This window comes from Dermacentor silvarum, chromosome 2 (genome assembly GCF_013339745.2).
Source record: "Dermacentor silvarum isolate Dsil-2018 chromosome 2, BIME_Dsil_1.4, whole genome shotgun sequence".
Lineage (NCBI taxonomy): Eukaryota > Metazoa > Arthropoda > Arachnida > Ixodida > Ixodidae > Dermacentor > Dermacentor silvarum.
In genome coordinates this window covers 211,942,027-211,963,184 of record NC_051155.1, presented here as the reverse complement: position 1 = coordinate 211,963,184, position 21,158 = coordinate 211,942,027, and the positions used below count along the sequence as shown (strand labels likewise).

General features: G+C 44.6%; 1 protein-coding gene across 3 annotated transcripts in view; it reads left to right on the top strand.

Moving 5' to 3' along the window:
- LOC119442562 (histone deacetylase 6-like) overlaps positions 1 to 20,203 on the top strand; it is a 45,741-nt gene extending 25,538 nt beyond the window's left edge. For 2 of the 3 annotated variants that reach the window (XM_049662233.1, XM_049662234.1), the window contains exons 12-18: positions 830 to 919; positions 6,497 to 6,600; positions 9,713 to 9,780; positions 13,985 to 14,025; positions 15,375 to 15,500; positions 16,501 to 16,629; positions 19,993 to 20,203. In XM_049662233.1, coding sequence (XP_049518190.1) covers positions 830 to 919; positions 6,497 to 6,600; positions 9,713 to 9,780; positions 13,985 to 14,025; positions 15,375 to 15,500; positions 16,501 to 16,629; positions 19,993 to 20,028 — 594 coding nt within the window. In that variant the 3' untranslated portion in view covers positions 20,029 to 20,203. The remainder of the gene's footprint in view (positions 1 to 829; positions 920 to 6,496; positions 6,601 to 9,712; positions 9,781 to 13,984; positions 14,026 to 15,374; positions 15,501 to 16,500; positions 16,630 to 19,992) is intronic. The other variant, XM_049662235.1, reaches the window with a different exon arrangement.
- The last annotated feature ends 955 nt before the right edge of the window (positions 20,204 to 21,158 follow it).

The following is a 21,158-nucleotide window of genomic DNA, read 5'->3' as shown; positions in this document are numbered from 1 at the left end:
TCATATTAAGGTAGAATGCCTAAACGCTTTAGCACTTTGGCTTAATTGCAAGTTGAAGAACAACAGACAGTGCAAATATATTTCAGAGCCCCGCAGTACAGTGTTTAACAGAGCTTAGGCATATTGTAGCAAACCAAGTTACTTATCCACTTAGCCTCTTATATTTTCCTCCGGCTTCTGTTTTTTTCTTTCGCTTCGGACGTCGAACCCCGTCAATAAACTAAAGAAAATTATCCGTCAATGGTTGTACAATGTGAATAAATATTGCTGTTGCACGCTCTCTCGTCCCCTGAATGTGTCTTAGTTGCAAATGCTAGTCTTTGAACGTAAAGAGAAGAGCCACCGAAACCAACTATTCCGCCTAGTGGGCTTCGGTGGCTCCTCTACGTCTTACTTCTTCTACTGTGGACTCGATATTCTGTCGTCTTCCTACCAACATTGTACCGAATATCAATGGAGCCGATATCAAGGGCGCTCACAAGGCAGGTTTGCCATTGACTCTCTTCTTTCATTTTTTTTCTCCCTCGCACTTCGTCCAAGCAAGCTTCACAGTTTCTCAGTAAAACCTGATGGGAGAACGCTCGCATAATTTGTGTGCGCAGCGAGGGACGGTAGCGTCTTGCTAATTAGCGGCGTCTAAACGTGAGGGCAATATTTATGAAACATGTTTATCCGATCGCAAATGGCCACAAGCGGAAGCCCGAAGAACTAGCTAACAAAAGCGATCGCCTCTATATATAGAATAATCTGATAAAATGCTAACTACATACCGGACGCCTCCGTCGCACTGATTTCAGCACGCTAGACACGAACACTGACGTCGTTGCAGGGCGATTGTTGCGTCACACCTGCCGGCTATCAACACATGACGTCACTCCTGAAGAACCTGGCTCACGGCAGGGTGATCATCCAGCTGGAGGTAAGGATGGCTCCGGCAACCCAGCGGGCGTTGTCTGTTGCAGTGTATACAGCGCTGTAACCGATAAGGATTTAACAAGCACGCACGCACCTGTTGCGTCATTGCCCTCAGGCTGACGGCCGCGTCGTCTTTTCTTCGGAGATAGTTGTGCTTGATAAGAATTCAGCGAATGCCTGATTCCGTCCTGGTTCTTCGTGGGCTTCCCCGAATCTGGCTAGTGCCCCATGTTCGAGTTTTCGAGAGTAAGCGCTATTCTTTTTTATAGCAAGAAATGCTTGCGACCGATGTCGACCAGTTTCAGGCTCTGAAGAGTGTCACAGTCTCGTCAAGCACTAGTCGTTGCCGGTCGTCAAGCAATAAGCAGTGCGTGCATTGCAAAGCGCACTTCTTCAGAGCTTCGAAGACAATGGCGTAACACATGATTATCGACTGTACAGGACCATGCGTTTCTGTGTGTTCACTATTCAGTCCATCTGCGTGCAACATACTCATCTAGCTTCCGACATATGAGGTCTCTGTTTCAACCGTGTACTACTATTCTGCCAACTTATTAACGGTACACATTTACGATTTCTTTGTGCACTTCTAAAATAGAGGGAGCATTGCCACCTTTACACATTGCGACTTCTAGTTAAGTTGCATAGTAATTTGCCAACGTTACGACTTAACTCCTGTAGCAGGACTCTCTCAGAAATTTAAGGTAGTGTACCATTTTGTAAATGTGCACAATATACAATATCAACTTCTCACGGAAGACTATACTAGAAATAAGACGTAGAAGAGCTTCTTGTAGGACTAGTTGCTTTTGATGGCTCGTCTTCGTCTTCTTTATTCTGTTGTGCTCCCAGCATTCAGTGGTATTCCTAACAACCCCGAAACCAACTTGCCCAACAAGCGGCTCTTCTAAGATTTATATATGTAGATGTAGAGCCTTGGTGTTTATACTGTTGAGTTTCTACTTCTACCTTTTCTCTGTAAGTTATTAACCAGCGCCCACAACACATATTTACGTTACTGCGTGTTTTTAGTGTTGTTTGACTTGATAGCTAAGCTAAACAAATAGGCGTTAAGGAGTCTTCTAATTATTGTTACTTCAACAATGAATTGTCTCACTTTGTATCTCAACACACACACACACACACACACACACACACACACACACACACACACACACACACACACACACACACACGCACACGCACACACACACACACACACACACACACACACACACACACACACACACACACACACACACACACACACACACACACACACACGAAAGTAAAACATACAAAAGGCTCCTCTCAATGCTCCACTAGATAAAGATCCGTGAAGTAGTCCTAATAAGCATTACATGATTGGGAAGCCTGCAAAATATAGGTGAAAAAAAAGGAAACTACGCGCTAGCGTCCACTTTTGTTTCTAAACACAGTCGAGCAACAGACAGTCTCGAAGATTAATGTGAGACCCAAGAGTTCTCAACCGTGTGCTGTTTACGCGGGCACCGTATGAAGCGATATACAGTTTCTTATGGGTCAAGTGCATTATTTTATTAAAATTATTATTTTGTGCAACGACGCAGTGCTATGTTGTTTATGTGTGGCTCGCTCGTTTTTCTGCGCTACTCGACAGAAGCACGTGTCACTTGTTTTGCCGCACCCTGCTATAGATAACGCCGGCCTTTATTTACTCATGAAGAAAACAAGGCCCGTTCCCCGAAATGTTTTCCGTGCCTAAAGAGACAATTAATACACTCACTAGCAAAAGCAAGAAACGCGTTTTATATACGGTTATAATAAGGGCTTCGCATCAGCCAAAAAGTATTTAGAACGTAAAAAGAAGGATGTTATGTATAGGCGTATATTCCTCAGGAACACTCCTTTTTTGAGCTCACGCAGGGAACGCACTGCCTGTTGCTAGGAGCTTTGTTTATCGAGGCGCACTCTGGGCCTGTATATAAGCGCAGTAACATGTGTGCAGCATGCGAACTTCAACAGAGGAAGCAACGGAGACATCAATTTAGGTGCCCTGAAGCAAGAATATAAAATGTTAGAAGAAAGAAGAGAAAAAGAAGTGTGAGTTCCAATTTTATTCCACTCAGCGTCGAGCTTAAAGCCGTATCGATCGCCGCGTCGGTGTGGTCTACAGGTCGAGAGTCTAATGACACGAGGAACAGGGAGCAAGTTTCGCGGCCGGAATTTTGATCAGCGTTCGCAGCCGGCGGCATTCCACCGAGCGCCGCGAAGCTCAACAATAGCGTATAAGCAACGAGCTGTTGTTCGCAGCGCACTTTTGCTCGGCTACATTGTGTACGCGCCTCCTCGATGTGCAAGTTGCACTGGCAGATAATTTTGGTATCTTCAATTTGGGGAGCGGTGGTGCCACTAATAATAAAAAAAAAACGTGCACGCTCATTGGTTTTATATTCCAAGCTGCTGTGGTATAAATAAAGCTCATTGTCTGTCTGTCTGTCCGCCTGCTGTGGTATGTATAGAGTGCTCAATATAGAGTGCCGTCTCGTGTAATGTTCAGAGTTAGGATTTCTAGAACATGTCCTGGTTTCGATAAAAAAAATGCCCCGATGTTAATGTCAGCCGCGTACATGCGTCTACCAAACTTCTTGCACCTGGTTTTCAGTGGCTTTGTTGTCCCGAAATGTCGCGAACTTACGTTGGGTGTCCCGTAATATTACGGGTTGTTCCGGTTATCCAAGTTTTATGTTGCGACTTCAAGTTATTGCGACTATTGCGACGTCACTGTCGTAATTAGTGGTGTTATACTCCGTGTTAAAGTTTTATTATTACCAAGTTGATTAAATTTTCTTAATCGTCTACCTTATGACGACACACATATTGTGAAAGGCTTGTTAGAAACTTGTTTCATCCTGTTCCTTTGTGATTATTCTTGTGTATCCTGCTCACCCTGCTTGGACTTCTTGTCCGCAGTATTTCTTAAATAAATAAATAAATAAATAAATAAATAAATAAATAAATAAATAAATAAATAAATAAATAAATAAATAAATAAATAAATAAATAAATAAATAAATAAATAAATAAATAAATAAATAAATAAATAATGTGTACAATGGCTTAATGGACGTGCTTATGTTCATTTTTCCATTCAACGACAGGAAATATTTTAGCCATGTCAGAAAGCACAAGTTGTTTCATCTGCCTATGTGCTCATTCTAATTGACATTAAGAAAAAAAAAAAACGGAGCTGGGCAGGCCACGTAATGCGTAGGATGGATAACCGGTGGACCATTAGAGTTACAGAATGGATACCAAGAGATGGGAAGCGCAGTCGAGGACGGCATAACACTAGGTAGGCTGATGAAGCTAGGAAATTTGCAGGCGTAAGTTGGAATAAGCTAGCGCAAGACAGGGTAATTGGAGATCGCAGTGTGAGGCCTCCGTCCTGCAGTGGACATAAATATAGGCTGATGATGATGATGTTGATGTGCTCACGGCCTCCGAATCGCTTTTCCTGTAAACCGTTTTTCATACTTTCAAAATTGCGAGAACTCTGTAATTACGACATTTATTTCATGCGCCTCATGTGTCATGCGGCTCCCGCGACAGTAGTTCACGACGGGTGTGCGTCCGCTTTCAGAACAGCTCTTAAACTTAAACGTTAACCTTATCGCAACTACATAGTTTCATTTTCATTCCAGGCACTCACATATGAAACGTCAGAGGTTTACCGTAAATCCATCCGACTATTGCACCGTGGCACGCAATACGTTGTGTGTTGTGCGTGCTGTAGTGTATGGTGCACGGAGTTCTACTACACCATGATTTGATATCATTCAAGAGTTATCGATGATGCTGGCTACCAAGTACCACAGCGTTGCATAGACTGAGTCCATTCGAGGAACAAATGTAGCATCTGTTTAGGTTCCTTGCAGACGTTGTAGCGCCTTCAGTTCGAGCATGATACGCGTTTGCATGTGTGGACACACTTATGCGGCTTCGAGAACCATTTATAGGTATGGATTTATACCGAGTTCGACTGAGAGGCTGGAAACACCAAGGCTTGATGTAGAGGCGCAGCTTGAAACCTTAGATTCTGTAGGAGAAAAGTTGGACAGTCCTGCTAAAGAGAAACTTGCGAGGAAACCTGACATTGAGGGGGTGCGTCTGCCAAGATCAGCGAATATTGATTACGACTTGGGCGTAAAACGAGCACTCAGGTTTTTATCTTTTGTCTCTGTAGAAGTGGAGCTCTTGTTCTCCAGCCGACTTGAAGAACATTTTGAAGGGGAAAAGACACAGGTTGAGCGAGCAGTAGCTTGAGATGTTCTTGACAATTTATTTCGATGGTAGAGAACCAAGCAACATGTGTTTTGGTGGCCAGAGCATGATAAACATTAGGAACTGTTTCTTATACCCGCAGTAACTATACATTGCGTGTGCTCACATAAGTTACATGTTTTACTCGGCGTGCTTCGCACATTGTTATAAGGTGATAGACACCCTGCACAAACCTTAGAGATTGAGCGGTCTATATAGAGCGAGAAGACTTGATGAATTAGTGGATATTTGACGGCCACTTGTAGAGCTTGATGTCGAGGAGACTCGAATGCCGGGCTTGGCAGTCCCTTTTTGAATGAAAAAGTAAAGCTGATGCGTCGTTATTCCTGCTTACGTTGGAATATCTCAGGTAGTAGGAATTAATCTGAAGCACTCAGCCACGGAGCCTGTCCAATAAATTCAGTACCTATAAAGCCAATCAATTCTGTTAACTCAATCATTAGGTCTTGTGGCAGCGCCATCTGCTGTAAGCTTATAGTGCACGTCATTTTTTGTGCTCAAAAGCGACGGCAAGGTTGATGTCTAACGCTCCCCCTATATATTGCTGTGCGGAAAGAATACGTATGCATGACGGCTAATGCGCTCTTGGTTTTGTGTTAAGGAGGCCTCTTCAGGACGTGCTGTCTATAGGTTCCGGTTAGTGTCAACTTCAGTGGCTAGACCTGCGACTGATGTGGCTACACCAATTTGGCGAAACAAGCGAAGTCCAAAACAAGTTACTGTCGACTTTAGGATACTCTCCTTTTGCGTATATTGTATAGACTTGAGTTACCTCATCTCCAGGTAATAGAAATTTTGGTTAACTCGATTTTAACCAAAGGTCCAGCGGCAGGCGCCCATACATTTCTGAGCTAAAATTTAGTTATATCTATCCTGAAATGGTCCCTAAGTGGATAATTCGAGCGTGACCGTTTAGCATGCACGCATCTGGCCCCAATGGCGACTACAATGGTGACCCCAATGGCGACTACAGTGGTGACCCCAATGGCTGCAACATCTTATTGGCGGCGCTTACAGAACAGTGAACGCGTCGAAGACACATTATCTCTGGCCGAAAATGCGGATACTCGGCCTGCCTTCGGCACACTGAGTAAAAACGGCAGCTCACGGTGAATGATCACGGTAGTCGGTCGGTCGGTTGGTCGGTGACGCGCGCTTTCCACGTTCTTGTGCTGCTTCATCCTGTTGTGAACAAATAGGGCTAGAAGAGCAAACATTGCGACTGCGATCTCAAGCCTCGCTTTTATCTCTGGAACAGGGCGGCTACAATGTGGACGCCGTGGCCGAGTCCCTGGCTGCCTGCATGGCGACGCTCATGGGCGAACCCTGCGGCTCTGTGACAAACATGCAGCCCTCCGCAAGGTTGGTGGAAATTTCTGAGCACGCGACTGCGACCGATAGGAGGCGGTAGTGTACGCATAGCCGTGCGCGTGCACACACGGCCTCCGCTTCTCCAATCTAACTGCCTTTAACTTGAATGGTTGATGTGCATCGCCGCTTCATCGCTGGGCGTATAGAATGAACTCACTCTTGATTCGAGCTCTTTTTCAGCACCTGAGGAATACTTGTGTGACTTGTGTGCCAGACTGTAGACATGCTGCACCTAGCTCAATGCATGTGAAAGTGCCATCAAGACCCGTGTCTTCTCTCTCTCTCTCTTTCTTTCACTCCCCCATCCCCTGCCCCACGTGAAGGGTAGCAAACTGGACTAAGTCTGGTTAACCTCCCTGCCTTTCCTTCCTTCCTTCCTTCCTCTCTCTCTCAATTTCTTCTGTACTCAGCAAGAGACTACAATTTTATTCGTGGAGTTTGGTTGCTCTTCGTCGTGGAATGATGCAATCGTAAGAGGGAATGGCGAAGAGGCGCTGCCTTCAGGTATGGCCTAATGTCACTAGTCGATAGCTTCCATAATGTGGAAACGACTGCGCCGTTTATGATCGAATTGAACTATGCGTGAAAAGGCACGCCATATGGAATTAAGCATATCTTAATATTCCTTTCACGGGCACAGACAATACCACATATTGTTGACTAGAACAGATAAAAAGAAAGAAAGAAAGAAAGAAAGAAAGAAAGAAAGAAAGAAAGAAAGAAAGAAAGAAAGAAAGAAAGAAAGAAAGAAAGAAAACCAGGAAGAGTCTCGAAAAGGACGGCGTGAACATTTTAAGCGAGGTGGGAGTGATCAAATTCTGACTTAATTAAGCGAACATAAAAGCGCTGAGAGAGCACACAGTTACCTAGCCTGCTTTACCGAGATCTTCCTTATTCAGAAAGATTACACATTGTAAACAAAATTAAGTGTAGCTATTCGTTTGTACTTGGGGCAAGCGGGAGAGCGTGAAGCAGAGTGCGCCTGTACGATCATCCAAGATGACACCCCAAAAGCTTTAGAAAATTTTATACTCGTTGACATAGGTACTGGTATAACACACGCAGTGCAAAGTACAACCAGCAAATGTTTGTTTAAAGAGAAAACTAACAGAGATTACTTATTTGGAACTGAATTTATGATCGTGACAGTTGAACGTCGTGTGTAGTGAGTAATTTACGTAACAAATTGCATGTAATTGTACTTGTAGTAAGTTACTTCTTTGCTACTTTGTAACTGTTCGAGTACATTTGTTTAATCAGTAATTCTGTCTGTAAATAAATTGCTTTTTCAGTAACCAGTTACATGTAACCAGTTAGTTTATCGACGAGGCAAGCCGTAACAATACGACGCAGATCTCAGCACCCTAATTTGCTAGTAACTACAGTAGGACGTCCACAGTCATGACACACAGCAGCTTCGCGAATGCACGTGTTCAGACAGGCGAACCCGGGAGCTCAGTATTTGTTTCCTGATCCTAACAATCCACGAGATTTTGGCCGACGAGGTGAACCGGTGCCGCTATGGTTTAATGGCAACAGCTACTTCGAACGCTGGTGCCAGTACATCACCTACGGACAATTTTTTTCAACTTTTCATTGCTCTTTGCTCTTTCATTGCCCGGCCCCAGAAAGAAAAAAAAAACTTAGTGCCCTTCTACTCTGTGAAGAAAGACGACCAGCGAAGCTTTCATGTGTTCTTCTAAAATGACGAAATTATATAGATGTATGACTATATAATGCAATTAAAGCATCAAGACTAAGACAACCTAATCCACCTTAATCCTACTTGATCCACCTTAGTCGACCTTAATCCACCTTATTAAACCAGAATACTCATTAATACACCTTAATCGACCTTAATCCACCCTAATACACCTTAATCTACCCTAATCCACTTTAATCCTCCTTCATCCATTTAATTGGTGGATTGATGGGTAGACTGTGACACAATTGTCATCCATCACTGGTTTTGATACTTATGTTAAGAAACCTACATACATAGGCTACCGTGGATTCAATTTTGTCGACGCGACTTTTTTCTACACACCCTGTCGACCCACGCACTTTTGGTCAGAGCCTAGCCATATACAGCTTCGCTGTAAAGTGAAGCAACGTGCTTCGTAGAGGGCTCAGACGCGAGCGCCATGGTACTGAGCACGCAATGTGTTTTGTAGAAGGTGTTCGTACGTTACAACACGATCCTGCCCTCCAGCGCACACGTCGATCGAGTGCGCTTTCAGTGTGGCTGCTGCTGCTGAGGGAAGATGACCGACGAAAATTTGAAAACCAGTTGTCCCTGAAGTTAAACAACGTGTGAAGGGCTGCAGAGGACGCACTGGAAGAGCCATGTTAGCTCGTTCTATTTACTGTGTTTGTGCAGTGTTAATAAAGCTTCTGAGCACAGTAACCTAATCGTCCTCAATTATATTTTAGTAATTGCTCAATAACATTCATGTGGTTGTAATTGGTAACTGTAATCAATGAAGTTCTTGAATGACGTAATTGTAATCGGTTAGGTTGTTTGTGTAACGTGCACAAGTCTGATGTAGTGTGCGTACCGTTTGCTTTACGAGCGAAGTGTAGGTAAGCTAATTTTTGTCTTCTACTTTGTTATTCTTTTTTTAAGATGTACTTTTGCTGTCAGAGCTCGCACGATGCTGGAATAGCCGATTCAGGATTACAAAACCCACTTGTCCAATAAGTATTTGCCTCCATCTGCAATTTCTGGGAGTGTGCTTTTCGAGCTTAACAGCGCATGCATGAGATGTTGAGTTAGACTGCTTAAATTGCATGCTACGAAAAGCGCCATAGACGAGGACGAGGGGCAGAAGTCAAACTGGTTTCATAGGCTGTTCACAATGTGAAACAGTTGACAGCTATTTGTCATTTTCGTCCTTACCATGAAGGTACTGTGTAAGAAGCAGCCCCAATATTAAGCGAATTCTCACCAAATCGATCTTCCAGCTTTGCAAACGCCAAGGCAGCTCTTTGACACGCCACGGCTTGAAATGTTTGCTGCAGCACAGCAGTCCACTGCACCGCAAAAGTTCTGTATTGTGTACACGACACTGGCTCCCTCCCCTTTTTTCTTCTTTCTTTTCAGTGCCATGCATTCAATCGCGAGGGCTAAGGCTGCAGTGTCGTCATACTGGAAGTGCCTTACCGAAGAACGTACGAATGTTTTTTTTTCTTTTTTGTTTTACCTACAATTATATGTACATACAAGGACACTTTGCTGCCCTATTTTGGTGACCGGAAACTCGTGTTTCATTTATGCCTTGTTTTAGCTGTATCTCCACTACCTATACGTGTTCACTGTTCCGGTAATTCTGAAGTGACGCAATTGAACCAAACCTCGAGGCATATTGCAGCCGTTGGAGCTGACGGCGTGATGTACCGCTATCAACGGCGCATGCGTGACTCGCGCGCGGATGGTTACAGGGTCTTCAGAGAGATCGAATGTGTTTGGCTGCAACAATGACGAAGCGAAGTGGACGCACCGTTAATGCCCCGCTCAATCGGCTCGGTGGCTGAGCCAGGACATCGTTCTGCCTTCCGCTTCTGGCACGAGCGTGGTGCGCACGCACAATATACATGTATACTACGTTCCACACCAGGAGCGGTATTCTGTAAGAGTCTACCTAGCGGACTGTCCATTTCAGCTGTTGCTGATTGGCTGCTGCTTCATGTGCAGGAAGGTGCCAGCCAGTCTCCTTCCTGCACATCAAGCAGCAACCAATCAGCGACAGCGGAAATGGACAGTCCGCTAGGTAGACTCTTGCAGAATACCACCCTCGGTGCAAAACTGTGGAGGCTAGAGATACTTTCTGCGGTGGCTGCGTTCGGGCGCTTAAAAATAGTTTGGTGTTTTTTTGACCAACTTTTCCGAAAATATTCCTTATATAGGCTGAGTACTGAAAAAAAAATTAATCTTGAGAAACAAACAAGTCACGTACTTAATCGACTGCTGACAGGCTATTTTAGATATATTGGCTTTTCGTTGTGTTTCTTTTCGTGTTTATCATTTACAGATTTTCTTGCATGGGATTCTACGACGTCCTCTCTTGCTGACTTAGGCTCGTCCTCTCCGTTAACAACATACTGAGATATGTTACGTCATTTGCGCCTTGAGAGGCAGACACTCCCGGGGCCCTCTAAGAGTCTTAATACATCAGAAGAGTGTCGTTTAATCATCCAGCTAAGCTTCCCGCCATTGAGCCCGAGCCTTTTTCAAATCAGTACAAGTTTTGTAGCCAGAAAGCAGATTTATACCATGTGGCATGTGCTTAGCAAAATAGCAGTATTGCCATAAAAGCGTACTTTAGCAAAATTGACAGTCACTTAAGGATCCTTACGTGTTTTGAATGCGAAAGCATTATGGCTTCTTTTATTAATTTGCTACGTCCGTGATACGTGGCTTCATACATTGTCACTTTTCCTTCACAACTCTACCTTGATCCACTTTAATCAACCTTGCGTGAACTTGTACCAACCTCCATCCACCTTAATCCACTTTAATCCACATTAATCGAATTTGCTCTAATTTGTACCTACCTTAACCCACCTTAATCCACGCTGATGATTTTTGGTAGCACTCGTTGAGGACAACGCCGGCTTTTCTGCTTCATGGGGCATATATTGCTTTCGCATTAATAAACAACCAATGTGGGAGGGCTGGGAGGCGGCCCTGTTAAGTTCGGAGCTCGAGGAGCAGCGATCCCTCGTCGAAAGAGTCAGTCAGCGGCGTTTGCCAGCGGTGTCCCGGACTAGGGACCACCAGTCTTCCCGTAACGCAAACCCTTTTTGCTTTTCAATGAAAGTATTTATCATCATCACCATGGCGGCAGCACCACGGGCATGCTCGCGCGCAAACGCCAGTGTGGCATGCAAGGAAGCATATAATTTTTCTTTTTTCTTCTTTTCTTATAGAAGGAACGCGGCGTGATAAATTTTGGTCACCGAACTTTTGCGTAGCTTCCACAGCGTCACATATGACGTATGAAACGGAGTATATATAAGCACACTAGCATCCCTGCTGAGCTGCTTCTTGCATGCACCGGCCTGAACGAAACAGACCGTAAACGTCAAGCTAACCTTATCTAATATTTCACTGGGCGCCGACTAACGCCGGCGATTTCCCGTCGCTCTCATCTCGCCGAGGCGTGACACTTGATACGCCACGCTCCTCACAATGCCAGCGTTGTGAGACGTCTGGTAGCTGCCAGCTAGGGCACTGTTCCTAATCTGCCCAGCAGGTGGTGCATTGCGTGAGGCGTCGCACCAACATGTGGCAACCACGTATAGTTAGAGCACCGACCGAGAAGTTCAAGCACAACGGTAAACCTTGCTATCGCTGTCGATGCTTCGCCCATCAGAGAAAACTGGAAAGTTTTTTACTTTCCCCTGCGCCAGATCATCTATCCACGGCTTCTAATCATTCCAAAGCTAGTTTTCTTTTTTCTTTTCGTTTCTTTTTAGCATCTCAATCGATGGTGTCCTGTGTCTTGCCACGGTTTTTTTTACACCGAAGCTGTATATGGCTAGGTTCTGGTGGATCGCGTCCGCGGACAAAACAACGCGTAGAACAACAAAGTGGCCCATCCTGGTGATAGTGCAGAAAGGGTCCAAGCTCAATGGTACATACCCATGTGGGCTCGGGGACCCGTAACGCTCTCTTGAACTACCCTTGTCACACGTGGGACCCAAAGAGACAAAAACAATGCGCCGGAGCGATGAACGCTGTTGCCGAAACGCTAGTCTATGACGATGCGTGTCGAAACGTCAGTGATAAGACGTAATAGTCTACCAACCAATAGCTGTGTCTCAATCTCTCTTGACATAGCCATTTCTCTAGCGACGTCATCAGTTGCCCCTTGGAACTCGGTATCGGTAAGACCCGTGTCGCTCGCTCCGAAGAGGAAGACCGTGCCTTCAAGGAACGCCGGCGCACTCAACAGCGCGGATGGATGCGAAAGCGATGAGAAGCCGAACGCGCAGCGGCCCAACGTGCTGCGGCCGATGGTGCAACGTGGTGTGAATCTAGCCGCCTAAACTCGCTTTCACTCGCACATACCGCATACGGCGCGCGGCGCGCAGCGACGCAACAAAGATGTGTGTTGTGTCTTTTCAACCATTTAACATAACCACCAAATTAAAAAAAATATATAATTAAACAAAACCAACAGCTTCGCTGGTCTTCCATCTTCACATAGTGAAAGGGCTCTGAATTTTTTTGACGGACTGCATCATCAATCTTCATAAGCATGGCCATCTTGCTGTTGTATAGCTCTCACATCTCATATTTCGCTTCCTAGTTTTGTCTTAATCATATCTTAGAACCAATTTTAAGCCCAAAAGAACGGCGATCTTCGTCTTAGTTGCACCCACTCTTGATGTAATAACCCCATTTTTTTTCTAAGCCTAGAAGCAACTCTCTGCTTTGCGCTTCGAGTGACACCCCCTGAGTGCATGAAACAATGAGAGAATTTGTGATCAAGGTTCGCAATATTTCTGAAGCCGACTACCTCCCATTACGGCCATTGTCGTTTGTCTTTATGTTTCACTGTTGCGTTCTCCCAACGCACGGTAGCCCTCTTTCGTTTTTTCGTACTCTTTCGATCCTTCTCTTCATTCGAATTTGAGACTTGCCAGGACGTTAAACTGAGACTCCGGGGAGAATTCTCATATATACACGCATATATACTATTGTAAGCACTATTAGCGTACTTCGTCGTTTTCATTTGTACATAGCCATCATCATCATCCCTGTTCTGCTTCTTCGCGCATGAGCTGGGGCGTTTCCTTTTTGGAATAAAAGCACTTGACAGCTTCGCCGGTCTCGGTCTTATTATATATATAGAAAAGTCGTAGCTGGGCTGCCTGTGCGACCTCATCAGGCAATAATAAAGGAAACTGCGAATTCATCGAATCATACTTGAGTTACGTATTATTCATGCTTGCCTTAAGGAACTGTTACAGTCGTCTGATTGTAACATCGCGATTTTCTGTTATTCAGAGGTCCGCGTCATTTTGAATGAAGCGTTTTTACGATGCGGGCCGTGTAAGACATTGGTACACCAAATTGCGCGGTGAAAGATCTTGAGTGTTTCGTTGAAAGCTGTCAACGCGGCGTTATAGACTCGAATTTGTCTGGCACTACGCGGATTTTTTTTTGTGCATGTTCTTCGTGCTGCGTGAGGCCGTATAAGAAATTGGTTGAGCCTTGCCGACTCGATTTGTCATGATTTCCATTCATAATCCCACTGTCCATGATGACACTGGTGACGTTCTGTTTTTGTATAAATTCGCTTTCGCATCTTTGCGTGCATAAATCATTCACTTGCTTTTTTTTTCTTTCTTTCTTTTTTTCTGACAGCTACGCCTATCATTGTCGAGCCTCAAGTTGACATAGAAACTGTAAGTTTAACCTTAGCTGTCTCTTATTACGTGAACTTAGAGGAGATGGGGGCACACTGAGGTAGTAGAGCTGGCTATTTGTTTTCGCATAACAGAAAATACGTGGTTACGCTCTCTATATAATATAAATAATTATCCGAGACGTCCAACTGCACAAACGTACAGCACGTGACTGGTTTTCATTAAAAAAATACCATGATGTTTACGCAAATAGCCACATAACGGAAAAGGTTTCAAAGGCAAACAGGTATAGCAAAAAAGTCATCCGTTCACTGGAAGCGTAGACAGGCGTTGTTAAAAGACACAAAAGGAATGCAGATGATAATAATTGCCCGTAACGAGAAACGTGAGATATAACAATGCAGTCAGCAGCATCCGATGTTGTTTTGCAACATAACAATTAAGCATGCTTCGAAAAGCACAAGTCCTCTTCCTTTTCACGCATATATCGGCTACACATGCGAAGTGCACATTATAGAAGACACTATGCCAATTAAACATGATTTGTAGGCTCGTCGTCTTTCTTGATTTTAGCATTTGTAGACTGTTCATTATTTTGATGTATTGTATGCCCATTTCTAACATCGAACAGCTTTACCTCTACAGAACTGATTTAGTCCTGCAAGTTATAAAAAGAATATTCGAGCCTCGCCACTCAATTTTCGGTACATTTAAGGTTGTTGAGGGATGCTTACCCCCCTTTGATGTCGCTTATGCGTGGCAACAATTGCACTAAAGATAACGTATCAATTGACTGCAAAAGCTGTATTAAGGTACAGCCTGCGTCACTTGCTTTTCAGAAATCTTGACATATTGTGCAATTCTTAGCTCTCGTTTTCCCTTTTTCTAACTATACGATGCACCATCACCAGGATGCACTAATCCTGCTCAGCAATTGTGATCGCTTGGTGAAACGTAAACTACATCCTCCTGCAGTGATCGTGCCATTCAACGGTGACGTTTTGCAGCTATAAGTGTGTAAAAGAACTGCTCCGTGCTTGATACTATATCTCATGGGAACAAAAAAAAAAAAAACCTTGCAGCGATACGTTACGTCGTGGCGTTTTACTTGTATGAAATTCTTCGGGGAGTGTACGTGGCCTTCGGGTGGTCACTTAATCCGTATTGAGACATTGTGTTTAGCTGCTACAGCAGTGGTGGAGAAGGGCTGGTAGATAGGGAAGCAGGTATTAACCATGCCAGGTATTCCGTAACCTTGTCGTTGCAAAGACGTCTGTATAAGCCATCTACACAGTCACCTTTGCTCACATTCCTGACATGGGCTTTCTCATGGGCTTTGTCATGGGTTTTGTCTCAGTTTTATCTCAATGACAAGAACTTTGTCTCAGTGGCAGATTCCCGTCCTGGACTGCCCACACGGGAACATGATCAGCAGCCTGCCAAGCCAGGGTCTAAGCGCTGACTCGAGGGGCCTGGACGACGTCAACAAGTGGATATGCCTCAGGTGTTTTCAGGTAGGCCATAGAGGATGCTATAACAGATAAAGCGAAGCGCGAGTATTCGTCTCGTAATATGAAATATGACTGACCATTGGCAAAGCGCTCACCTCAGCCGCACCGCCATCACGATATCTTTAAGCGCCCGGGTAGACACATTTTCATCATACGTCGTCTCGCGTCTTTTTTTCACACGCGGACAACGATTACAGGTGCGTGCAGCCTTGTAAAATGCGCTCTTAGGACTAGTGCACCTGTTTGATGCATAATTGCGTCATTAATTATATTCATTGTCATTCTCGTGAGTATAACTCCTTTGTTACGCGGCGCCGCGGGTGCTTTCACGTCTTGGGCGCTATGTGGGTGTGTAGTGCTCTTACAGGAAGTTACATTGCAAACAGTGCCACCGAAAGCAAATGCTCGAACGGACAATGACCAGTTATGTCGGGGGACGAAGTTACACAGCGAACAGTGCAACATACTTAACAGATATAGGGTAGTCTACTGCCCTGAAATCATTTCAATTTTTGTACACCTGCGCCGGTAATCCCAAAACTTATTTTATGTAAGAGAATTCCTACACTGGCTGTCGATCGCATACTCGCCACTCAATATGGGGATTGTCCTGCTAACTTGTCGATCGCCGCGCAATGGCCGTGAGATAGCGAGACGATCTCTGCGGCAACACTTATGTAAGATTAGGCTTTGTGAATGGGTCCTCTTTCCAGATGCGAAAGCGGGCCCCCTAGAGATTTCTAGGCGTGGTCTCTGGCCGCCCTTTGTCCAACCATAGAATACCTTATTGTAGAGCATCCGCCGCAGCTGTGGAAGACAGACTGTAGAACCGCCACTGGATACCTACTGGTAGAATAGATAGCCGAAGCAGACACTATGGTATCCTGGAACAGCATTGCTGTTCTATATAGGATACGCCTTCCGACAATCCGGTACCTGTCTAAGTATCATTTGTGCTAGAATGCCGCATTAAGAGCTGGAACTCGTACCTGCATCGTCGCAGGTACTGGAAGGGGAGGCCAAAAGCGAGGCCCTGGTCGAGCACGCCGTCAAGAACCAGCACTTTCTCGTTGCCAACACGCACACACTGCACGTGCGCTGTCTTTCCTGTCGCCGAGGAGTCATCCACAAGGTACGCGCTTGCAAAATATATCTGAAACCGGAGCTACAAATCAGGGGCCGAATTCACAACGATTTTCGTTCGCAATTGTTCTCTGCAAGTGGCTGGCCACCTTCAATAATCATATGTCCAGCATCAGGATTGGCTGGAATTGTATCTTACGAACACTTCTAGCACAAGAGGTTTTGTGAATACGGGCCCAAATTCTGTCAAAAAGCTAAGAAAATAAAATGTGCATATCCAGCGCCCGTGTGGGGAAGTTATGTTAAGCGATCTTGTAGTTAAGCGGTTCCTCCTCTTCACCGCGTTTTGCAGCACATCGATTACGTGTCTGCCAGGTAAGACAAGACGCGCAGACCACGTGACCAACATGATCCTCGTGACTGCGGATTAGGTGGCCTCTGAGATCGGCCTGACCAACTTTTCCTTTCACCATCTCCGAGATCGGTCCACTTTGCTGCTGCGCTGTGTCTAGAATCATCAGCCTATATTTATGTCCACTGCAGGACGAAGGCCTCTGCCTGCAATCTCCAATTACCCCTGTCTTGCGCTGGCTGATTCCTACTTACGCCTGCAAATTTCCTAACTTAATCACCCCACCTAGTTTTCTGCCGTCCTCGACTGCACTTCCCTTCTATTGGTATACATTCAGTAACTGCAATGGTCTACCGGTTATCCACCCTACGCATTACATGGCCTGCCCAGCTCCATTTCTTTCTCGTAATGTCAATTAGAATATCACCTATTCCCGTTTGCTCTCTGATCCACACCGCTCTCTTCATGTCTCTTAATGATAGGCCAAACATTTTTTGTTCCATCGTGCGGTCCTGAACTTGATCTCGAGCTTCTCTGCTAACCTCCAAGTTTCTGCCGCATATCTTAGCACCGGTAGAATGCAATGATTGTACACTTTTCTTTTCAATGACAGTGGTAAGCTCCCAGTCAGGATTTGGCAATGCCTGCCGTATGCACTCCAACCCAATTTTATTCGTCTGTAAATTTCCTTCTCATGATTCGTCTGTAAATTTCGTCTGTGTAATTCGTCTGTAAATTTCCTTCACATGTCCCGTGTGAGTAATTGACCTAGATAAACGTACTCACTTGCAGACTCTAGAGGATGACTGGCAATGCTGAATTCTTGTTCCCTTGCAGGCTATTGAACATTATCTTTGTCTTCTGCATATTAATCTTCAACCCCACTCTTGCACAAGAATAGCACTAGTGTCTAGAATAGGCCTATTTTACTCGGCGAGATACCGTCTGAGCAGACGTTCCATACCCCAATATCCCGATGAAGAAGGTATATAAACATTAACTTTAATTAAGAAGTTAGGCGCTTCTTTAAAAAATGCCAAACGTCATTCTGTGCATTGAAGCACAATATTAACTGTAACTCTTTGTTTCTTTGTGCAAGTAATGTCCGCCTCTTCGAGTAGACCAGCTCATGAACTAGACTTGTGCTATCTGCCACAGGCAACCTTTAAAATTTTTTGAAAGTGTTCAAATGCATTTATCCGCGAAGTTCTGGAATTAATATCTCGAAACTGGTGTTATCCTGAGAATTCGTTTCAAGTGGATCCGCATTGCGAACTCCACGGCTAGAAATTGTAAATTGCAATATGGGCCATAAGGTAATTAGTTCAAACTTAATTATTGCATTTTTGTTAATTGGTCGATTATGCATTTCAGTTTCTTTGTGCAAGTAATGTCCGCCTCTTCGAGTAGACCAGCTCATGAACTAGAATTGTGCTATCTGCCACAGGCAACCTTTAAAATTTTTTGAAAGTGTTCGCTGACACATCCGGTATATTTGCTGAACTGGGGTCATTTATAGGCACCGTCGCTCCGTTCCTCCGAGAACAGTGCCGGAAACTGGCATACTTGTAAGGGTAATGCGTATGACTATATATGTACGCCGATTCGTTATTTGAGGGCTCTCTTGTGTTTGAGCTCTTCGGAAGTACAGCTGCAGTGCCCACAAGCCACGGTCTGCAATGCTATGGAAAGTTCGCAAAGAAAACTTTGCTTTAAAATATTTTCCGAAGTCTCGCAGCGTTAATGCTCGAGAACGTGGCGTGGACTGCAGCTCTGACTCGACACGCTTCATTGTGAGGCTCGGAAAGCGAGAGAGGCAAAATTTGACAGGTGAATTATCCAGCAGGAAAATGAAGGGCTAATAAAACTCAGGCGATGACCTTATTTCTGGACGCGATTTAAAAACGGACGATGCAGTGACTGATGTTAGTGTGGCTTCGCTACAACCCTCACACCAACAGCATGTGACACAGCTGTTGGCATACTGGAGTCCAATTTTCGGAGCCGTTCACGTGGGATAATTAAATTCTTAGGTTTTACGTGCCAGAGCCGCGGTATGATGATGGGGCGCGCTGTAGTGGCGGACTCCAGAATAATTTTGGCGACCTGGGGTTCTCCAGCACATGAGAATTTTTGCATTTTGCCCCCATCGAAATGCGGCCACTGCGCCCTAGAATTGAACCCGCGACCCTCGAGCTTAGGAGCGCAACTCTATAGCCACTAAACCACCACAGCGGAGCCACTCACGTAGGCCAACGCACTGTTCACACCTTATATCGGGGACACCGTGATCGCGTCTCGCGTATGGCTGGCTGAAAAGCTAACGAAAACAGCTCCTCACTATCCAAGCCCTCTTAACACCCTAACTTTAGAATAATGGTGCATTATTGAATAGTTAGATACCGAGATCAAATATCGATATAACAGAAATCCACATCTCGACCTTGTTTCCTCCCCTCTAGTAGAAGAAATGTTTAGGCTACACTAGCTTGAATACTACGAGGTGTTTCTGTCAAGAGCAGACGGCCCTCTAAGCTCTGCCCTAATTGGTTCAATGTTTTGCTTGGTTAAGAACACTAAAAAAAATATTTGTATAATACGATGGTATATTTATGGGCGACGATCCTGCACCTTTTTTAAAAATTGTCGTTACAAAATTCAACACTGGAAATATTGCAGATAGACAACAGAGAAAGTAAAGGAGGTTGAGAGACGCGACACAAGAAAGAGGACTCAGACCGAGGGCGCAGCTCGTGCCCTGGTTGTACACATGGCGACAAAATATTACGGACCATGACATCTGAGAAAAAGCTGAATATCTCCGCAGCCTCACAAGGTATTTGCGTTTCTGGCCTCGACTAGAATATGCTTGCAACATTGTCGTATACAGTTTTACTGGCTACTGCTACAGGCTGCTCGGGAATCGAACATTTTCTCAGATCCCGTGGTCCGTAAACTTTTGTCGCCGGGTGTGCATGTCAAAGTGTTAAGCGCTTACTTTCTCTGAAAGAAAGCACAATTTTCCAGATGAGCTTATGTTCTCGTCTCTTCTCTTTCCAGGAATTCATTCCCATACTTGCTCAGCTCCACAAGTAGACGGAATTACGGCGGCCCATCGCTTCCAGCGTGATGTGTTTATCGGTTCTTTCAGCTCGCAAATCACTATTGTTACAGCTGCTACAATGGCGCAACGCATATCAACCGTGTACAACAAACAGCGACGAAGCGGCGCCATATGTCCTCGCTTTCTGCTTACAAGAAAACAATAAACCTTCCCTCTTGTCGTTTCTTGTGTTCGTAAATTTCGAACGAGCTATCTGTTTCATAAGAAGAACCTGCGCCGTATAGTTCAGCGGTATATATATATATATATATCGCCCGATCTCCGCTCTGTCATCCTTATACTTTAAATATAAGTAGAGTGGCAACAGTTTCGCGCAATCCGCGAATCAGAACTGATTCCGCAAAGCTGATTTGCTATATTTATTGTTCTTGTGCTTCGAGTTGTTGATTAAGTCGCCCTCGCGCTGCGATATGCTAGCCTCCTGGTTAACTCAGATGATGGTAGAGCGACCGCCCCGGAAACGCGTTTGTCCCGGGTTCGAATCCCGGACCAGGACGAATTTTTCTTCAACTACGAGGCTTTGTTTCTGAGAAACCACCTATATATACATACGGGTGGATGCCATTTTTTTTCCTTTCATGAAAGTTACGAGCCTATCAGTTCCTCCTTTTGTCGTCAGCCACGACTTTTTCACACAGCCTCAGGCGTGCTATACGCGGTAGCTTGTTCAGCAAGCACGCTTTAGACAACACAGCAAAAGCGAGAACGCTTAGTTGCCCAAAACGACCGCTAGGAGCTCATTCAGCGCGGGCGGTTGAGATCACTGCGGTATGTGCTTGAACGGTAAGTTGTCAAGATGCGTCCCGTTTTGGGCGCATCATGGAACTGTCTTGGTTATAAATTTGTCTTGGTTATGAATCATAGAGTAAGATGTACAAAGGTATACTGAGACCACGGGGAAGTTAAGGGTTTGACGGTGTCTGGATCTGTAATATATCCCGTCAGCACATATTTATTTATTTATTTATTTATTTATTTATCTATTTATTTATGTATTATTTATTTATTTATTATTTATTTATTTATTTATTTATTTATTTATTTATTTATTTATTTATTTATTTATTTATTTATTTTGATTTTATACAGGATCTTAGCACAG